The sequence below is a fragment of the Chaetura pelagica genome, unplaced genomic scaffold (genome assembly GCF_000747805.2).
Source record: "Chaetura pelagica isolate M959 unplaced genomic scaffold, ChaPel_1.0 scaffold159, whole genome shotgun sequence".
NCBI classification, from domain to species: domain Eukaryota; kingdom Metazoa; phylum Chordata; class Aves; order Apodiformes; family Apodidae; genus Chaetura; species Chaetura pelagica.
This window is the reverse complement of record NW_009954555.1, coordinates 5,644,532-5,652,293: the sequence shown is the minus strand read 5'-3', so window position 1 is coordinate 5,652,293 and position 7,762 is coordinate 5,644,532. Positions and strand designations below refer to the sequence as shown.

At 51.8% G+C, this 7,762-nt stretch overlaps 1 protein-coding gene across 1 annotated transcript in view; it reads right to left on the bottom strand.

The window, feature by feature from the left end:
* Window positions 1–275: 275 nt before the first annotated feature.
* AJAP1 (adherens junctions associated protein 1) overlaps window positions 276–7,762 on the bottom strand; it is a 23,329-nt gene continuing 15,842 nt past the window's right edge. Inside the window, exons 5-7 of the mRNA XM_010005295.1 lie at window positions 7,025–7,267; window positions 5,542–5,672; window positions 276–814 (exon numbers count right to left, since the gene is read on the bottom strand). Of these exons, the coding sequence (XP_010003597.1) occupies window positions 5,600–5,672; window positions 7,025–7,267 (316 nt within the window). The 3' untranslated portion in view covers window positions 276–814; window positions 5,542–5,599. The remainder of the gene's footprint in view (window positions 815–5,541; window positions 5,673–7,024; window positions 7,268–7,762) is intronic.

Sequence of the window (7,762 nt, the reverse complement as noted above, 5' to 3'; positions counted from 1 at the left end):
AGCTGGAGGCACTGCGGGCAGTGCAGCCCTGGCCGTCCCCGCTGCTGCTTCACGTCACCATAGCTGGAAAAGCATTTCCAAAAAGAACCAAAACTATATATATATGTATACATACATATATATGTTTATACATACACACACATGTATATATATGTATATATGTCTACCTATATATACACATATAGGTTTGACAGGCAAGCTGCCCAAGTAGAAAACATCAGTTCACAGAGCTCGTTTTATGCATGTTAAAGAAATGAGACTTTTAGCCCATGATATCTTCTTTAAAAATGAGTATTTAAGATCTTCAAAAATTGCTACAGTACAAAAAGTGTTTGTGTGTGTGTGTGTGTATATATATATATTTTCTCTCTACATATATTGTATGTATGTGTATGGACCAGGATGGATGACCCCACCAGAAGAGATGCCCCACTCATACTCCACAACGTTTCCAGGCGTTATCAGCTTGGCTTCGGCTTCTCACGAAGTCTCTGCATCGGTTCATGGCACATATTGGTATTATTGGCACAGGTTCAGAGTCACAGTCCCCGTCCAGGCTCCAGGCGCTCGGTCCTTCCCTCTCAGTCCCTTGCTGGTTCCTCTTCCTCCACTGGGTTCTCTGCTCACACATTTTGCCTTTCTCCCAAAAACGCGCTCTTTGAGAAACGCAGTTACCTACAGGCGTGTTCATTTGTATAAAAATATATTTGGCCCATAGAATGCTGCTCTTCGAGTCTCCTACTGGTAAACAGAAATGGTAGGTACAGGTAACCCATTATTTTTGTATATTTTTTACAGGTTCACCAATGGAATCCTATTAAGGATGAGAAGAAAAACAGATATTAAAACATGACAGGGAAATGCACCATGACTTGCATTACTTCTCTGATGCCCACTCCCCTCCCAGCCATGGCACAGGGCTTGGGTAGCATCCTGGGGGAGCAGGGTGTCAGGGACCCCTCCCCATCCCAGCTCCCATGCTGTGTTTGGGACTGGGACCACTCCTCCTGCCCCCTGGAGAAGCCCTAGCTTGCTTTCAGCCCTGTTCCGTGGGGCAGCCTCCCACACAGGGACACACTGGGACCCCAGATGCTTCAGTGAGCATTGGGGGTGACCAAGAAACTTTGCTCTGCCTTAGTGCACATTCCCATCTTCTCCAGATGCTTTGCAAAGCCTGATTCCTGGGCATCTTTGCACTTTTCAGCTTTTCACAGTTGGGGTCAGAGCAATGAGTGGTCGGGCAGAAGAGAAGACAATGATGAGCACTAACAAGATTTCCTTAAGTTAAATGCCCTACAGAAACCAATAGAGAATTGGTTAAGTACCAAAACCAGAAATCCTGCTAAAGTTCTCCTTGAGCTACTTATTTGCTGTCTTCTGAAATATCTCTGCCTTCCTAATCTGTAAACCTTTATGCAAAGACAATTACTCCCCATCACTGCTGTGTGGCCTTTCGCTTTGTGTGTGTGTGACTGTACAGGGACATGTGCTGCAGCACAGCCAAGTGTGCCTGGGACAGCCCAGGCTTTGCATCCAGCAGACACAGAGAGCACAGGCAGAGGAGCTGCCCACAGTGTGTGCCTGAGATACAGGCCCCAACATACACCATCACCTCTGAACAGCTGGCTCACCACATCTAGAAACACACCACGCTTTATGCTAAAGGGCTCCTTCTTCAACATTATTCTGAAGCAAGACACCCAACATACACCACCTCCATGAATAACACTGGAGTCTTAATTAGCGAGACAGATTTTGCAGAGTCCTTAATCTCCTGCACCAGGGCTGTGCTGGGACTGCTGTTATTCCTCCAAAGACAAGCCTGGATTTTTTATGATGACTCATTATTCTGTTAACGCTAATACAAACCATTTGCTGTTGTTAGGCAGAACGAGGCCATCACAGCAGCTGCTCACTGTGTTCAAAGCACAGAATTACCATGCAGATCTGGAAATTTTCACTTCCTTGTGCAGAAGCCTGGGTCAGAGCAACGCTGCTGTTCCAGGACAATTTCCACGTCTCAAATCGGCACTTTCCTTCCTCACAGCGACGCCGAACGTTTACACAGTTCTGGATGAACAGCACTTACTGCAGGCATTGCAGGATGGAACATTTAAATTGTGTTCCAAATGGCCTCTTTGTGCAAAGTAGGTCAGCGCTTGATCAACCTCACAGATTTTTGCTTAATCTCATTCCATGGGGGTTTTCAGTCAAAGAGAGCGGGATTAAGGACAAGAATAATGCGGAATCTCAAACTGCATTTCAGAAAGCCACAAAGCTGGTATGAAATCAAACCGAACCAGCCAGTTTGCTGTGGTGCCCAGGCAAAACTGCTCCAGTCTTCAGCCAATTCACCTTTTGGTTTGCAAAGCAGCCTCTTCCTTGGCACTGTGTCTCCTCTGTCATCTGCTGTCATTGAGTACAGAGGATTTTGCTTCTTAAATCCCTGTGTAGATACTTCTCCAGTGAGTCACCTGCTACAAATGCTTTAATTGACTGGTTTACTCTTCACCCAGACCCACCCTGGGCCACGGTGCTGCTGCTGCAGCACCAGTGCAGGGAGCTGCTGCAGATGGGCCAGGTCCTGTCGGCAGGGACAGCCCAGGAGCTTTCTGCTGCCCAGGGGTGACATCCATCCACATGTGCCCGTGTCCCGGGGCGCCCTGGTGCTGGCAGGGACAAGCTGCTGGAACGGCCCGACAGCTGCTGCCCCGGGCACCGCTGCCGGCTCCTGCAGGCACAGGAACCCTCCTGCTCCCTGGGAAACAGCTCCAACATCTGCTGCCGTGTCACACGAGGAGTTCCACCAGGTTTCCTGACACGACCTCGGCGCTGCCTGCAGCTCTGCGGGCTGGAGGCTGATCTGTGGCACCGTCCCTCACACCGGCTCCCAGCCCAGGCTCACGGTGCCATCAGCAAATGCCAGGCAGCACAGCATTCCATGCTCTCCCAGTGCTGATGGACTGTGCCATGTCAAGTCCACACTGAACTCCAACCAGCCTCCTGGTGCTCACCTAGTGGAAATGCTGGAGCTCCCTCTCTGCCCTGCCCGTGACAGGACAAGGCAACCACGACCAGGGACAATCTCCCAGGGAGCCATCTCAGTGCCACCAGCTGCTCTTGGGAGGTTTTACCTCATGCACGTGAAACTTTGAAATATTCATTTTGTCTGTGGGATGTCCCAGCTGGCACATGTGCATTCATGGAAAAATGCTGTTTGCAGGGGGTTGCAACGTGTCTTTCCACTGCAGACTTCCAGGAAGCTACAGGGAGCTGTGCTGATGGCCCCAGCACAGCACAGGGCTGTGGGGACAGCAGAGCCCACACAGGGGACATGCCTGCCATGAGCCTGGTAGCTGCTCATTCCAACAGCCAAGTCCCAGCAGAAGATGTAGGAAAACGTGTGCAGGAAAGAGTACAGTGTGGAAAAAATATTAAGTGGCCTTCTGAACAACTGAAGGATTTGGGTTGACCCCATTTTGGGAGGAGGGCGACCTCTCCTACTATCTGTGCCCTGGTGACATTCCCTACAGCACTTCCCACCTGTGGGAGGGACCCACGGCAACCACCTGGATTGAACCATAATGTTCCACACACACACGTGTATTCCAGAATCACCTGGGTGCAAATACATGCACATGTACATATGCAGAGAACAGTTTTTGGATTAATCTCATTTTGTTAACATTAATTAAACCAAAACATCAGCTTCCAGAACTGTATAAATAATTGAAACACTACAACAGACCTAATGCTCCAGGTACAACCCAAATAGATTTTTCCAGAGTGCATCAATACGCATTTTATGGATTCCATGAAAACAGGTCAATAAGAATTTCAGGGATTTAATAAGGCATAATGGACCAGCTCTGGACTATTTAAAGAAATCCATGGAGCTGCCCAGGGCAGGGTCTTTGGCACAGAGTTTCCCAGGACCTCAGGCAGGAGTGGTGGGAATGGCACAGATTTCTGATAGTGAGCAACATCTCAGAGCTGCTCGTGCCCCTCCCTCTACTTCAGGCACCAGTGCTCAAGTATGACTGGCTTGGGTTTTATGTTTGTTTTTTTAAAAAAAATCATTTTAAAGCAATGGACAGAGATCACAAACTACAAAGCTCCCAGTGCAAAAAGGCACAGTGGATCGTTGCTGTCAGCTTTCTGAAGCTCCTGTCAGCTTGAGCTGCTGGGGAAGAGCCTGCAGAACCTGTCCACCCCCCCAGCCCCTGCTCACCAGCACCAGCTCCACAGCCAGGCACCTTTGCACCCCCAGACAGCAGCCACGGCAAAGGAGTCAGAGAAATAACAAGCAAACTAATAGATGGGGAGTAAGAGCCTTTCCACAGCTAACAGTAAAACCCCTCCAACCCCAGAGGCTCGTGGGGGCAGAGCTGCCCCAGCTGAGCTGTGGGGTCCTGCCAGCAGGACCCTGCGGGCACAGAGCTGGGTGGGCAGAGGGCTCAGCCCCTGGCCCCTGCCCTCAGCACAGGGGCAGGCAGGGACACAGCTCCCCTGAGCTGCCCAGACACAGCCAGCCCCAACCACAGCCCAGACCATCAACCTTTTTATTCCTTTCCATTCCAAGCTAATTATATTTCTGTGTTCAATAGCTGAGCTCAATGTTAAACAGGCTGAGAAAGCTGCAGTCAGGGAAGGCTGGAAATTCCATTTACATGGAATATATGATTCATCACAGCAGGGACCTGGGACAGACCAATTAATTCACCTGAGTGTGGTTCAAATGGGCACTGCTGCCCCATAGGGTGTCCTGGGAACCTTAACTGCTTCTCCTGCCACCACAACCAGATGTGTCATCTCCAAAAGCAGAACAAGGAGGCGAAAATAGACCAAGATCACTCAAAAAGGGAAAAATCCCCAAACCATGTACTACTGAAACACGCACAAAACTGTTTTACTCCCTCAGCTGCAGCAGTACCCGAGGTATGAGCCTGGCTGCTGGGCACACACTGGGCTGGCAGGTTCAGCTTCCTACAGAGCAACCAGGGCACAGGGGGGGAGGAGGAGGAACCTGACACCCCCACAGCAGGAGCATGGATGTGTCTGTGACAGCAAACATCAGCAGATGAGCTTTCGGGTATGGATGGAGCATGCATGTCAGATGTGTGACCCCTGAACAGGACGAGCTGTCCATCATGCACCAAGAGGTTAATTACAGATCAGGCCATTTTGCAACATGGAAATTCCTATCACTTGTCAAGGTGTCAGGGGTGGGCTGGAACCACAAGATCAGGCTGAAGTTCAAGGCTGCTCTAGGGAACCTTTGCTCTCAAGTAAACATCCATCCCCTTCCCTGATGTTTAGCTCAGGCCTGTCTGTAATTCACCTCCATAAAAAACTCATTTTGTACCCAATGTCCCACCCGTGGCAGGAGACACATCTGTCCACCCTGGCCAGGTGAGCCACCCTGCTTGGGTCCCATGTCCCAGGAGGATGGCACCAGGCAAGGGACAGAGCAGCTGCCCATGAGCAGGGATGATGGGGATGTGGGCAGGGGATGGGCACGGGGGGAGCACTGGTACATACCAGGAAACAGCCCGATGGCGTCTGCCCTGCTCCCAAGAGTCAAACAGGCTTCGGCCAGTCAGCAGGAGATTTCAAACCATTTCTCAGACACAAAGGCCACAGGAATAAGATGCCGGTCAGAAGAAGAGGGTCTGCAGGCAAGGAGAAAAAGGGGCTTGCACATGCTAGTACGTAACACACAAGGAGCAAGTTGAGGTGGCTTGCTGTGAAATCAGCCTTTTTAGAGGGGGAAAAAATACTCTCTCTAAAATAATGCTCTGAATGGGCTTATCAGCCTTGGAAACCAGGGTTTTGCAGAGCAGAGACAGAAGAAGAAAAAGATGGATATTAGAATTCCAATATTGAATGTTTTACCCCCATGCATCCTTCGAGGCAGCCATGTGCCCTGGGGGTACATGACTGCAGACAACAGCAGAGCATCTCCCCTCTGGCCCCTCCACCTCCAGCCCTGGCTGCTGTGCCCACCAAGTGCTCAGACTCTGCTGTGCTATCTGCACATGGCCCGAGGCCAGGAGGGTCCTGGAAAGCACCGCCTGGCAGCAGAGAAGCACTGAACCTCTTCCAGCCAGCACAGGGGCACCCCTGGCTGGGGGTCACAGCAAAACCAGCATGTGTACCTTCCACAGCCTGGTTTGCAAAGCCCTGCCAATGCTCTGCCTTCGGAGATCAGGGGAAACCCTGGGAAACATCAGCCAGTAAAACCCCATGCAGGTGCAGAAGAGGATGGTTACAGAGATGGCTATTAATAAGCTGACGGCTTCCAGGCTCCTGTCCATGCAGGTGGACCTCAGCAGTGGTGGCAGGCACTCCACAGCCCGGCCAGACTGTGCCAACACCCAGTTGCTCATTTTCTTCTTCAAACCTGACCTTTTCCTCTGGCTTTGACAGGGAACACGCATTTACCACGTGGTAAAACTGTACCAGTGCCCAGCAAAAGGACTTCAGAGCCAGCCCAGGGGCCACCCCTGACCACCTCCCTCCTGTGCCAGCACAGGCCATGCAGAGCCAGGGCTCCCACCCTTCACACTGGCTGCCACAAAGCCCCCTGGTTAATGCCTCATTATTTCATGCCAGACAAACGGCTCATTTGGCTCTCGCTGCCCGCTCCTCCATTAATCACCTCGCTCGTTTGCAGCCCAGCAGCTCTTTCGATGCCACTTAGGAGACAGCACGAACACTGGAAGATGGATCCAGCAGCATTTACACGCTGGCAGAGGCAGCTGGGAACTGAAAAATGCACGGTGCCAAACGCTGCTGAGCCGTGGGGCTGCCGAGCCCCCCACCCATCCTCCCTGGAGGGATGAGAGGTCTGGTGGTTGTGCCCACGTTGAGCTCCGGGGTGGGCGAGCACTGTGGGCTTTGAGGGCTGGAGGAAGGCAGCTCTGCCATGTGCTCCCAGGGCATCTCCCCTGGGCTACAGACCCCGGCACCAGAGCGGGACGGTGCTCCCCAGCCCGCTGGAAAACGGCACCAGCTGCCTCACCTGTTTCCATTGTAGGTGGTTTTGTAATCCCCGGGCGAGCGCAAGGCCTCCTCCGCGTAGACGGGCACGGGGCCGCGGCCGCAGTCGTGGGAGCACGGGAGGGTCTCGTTGTAGGCGGTGAAGATGTCGAGGGCGCTGGGCACGCGGGCGGGGGCGAAGTCGGTGAGGTTCTGGCAGCTCTCCTCCTGCTGCTCCAGCTTGCGCTGGTGGCTGTTGCGCCGCGGGCGCCCGCTCTGCGCGCAGCTGCGCGGGGACAGGAGGGGACAGGGGCACTGGGCTCAGCCAGGAACTAATTACACATCGCTCAATATTAGACTTGAATTCAGGCACTTCGGAGAGATCAGCCATGAACAAGCAGTCGTGACACTTGTTTTTTGCCTTTTTTTTTTTTTTTTTTCCCAAGGATCAAATTTAAATTTTAGATACAAGTTTTTTACCACCCGAGGAATTACTTAGCAAGTCACACGTTTATACCTGCAGGAAACAAAAGCTTTTTTTTCAAGTGAAAAGACACAGGTGAGAACGATGAAGTGCAACCCTTTCCATTCGGGAAGCACAAAAAAGGTTTAAGTTATGGGGATAAATAAGCTCAGAACCTGCTCTGACTGGGTGGACACGCTCCCCGTGGCCAAGGGATGGCTGGTGGGGCAGCCCTGATCCCCAGCGGCTCCACCAGGACCTTGTGGCCATGCAATGCTTCTGGTGCTGTACATGCAAAACAAGGAGAACACCAGCAGG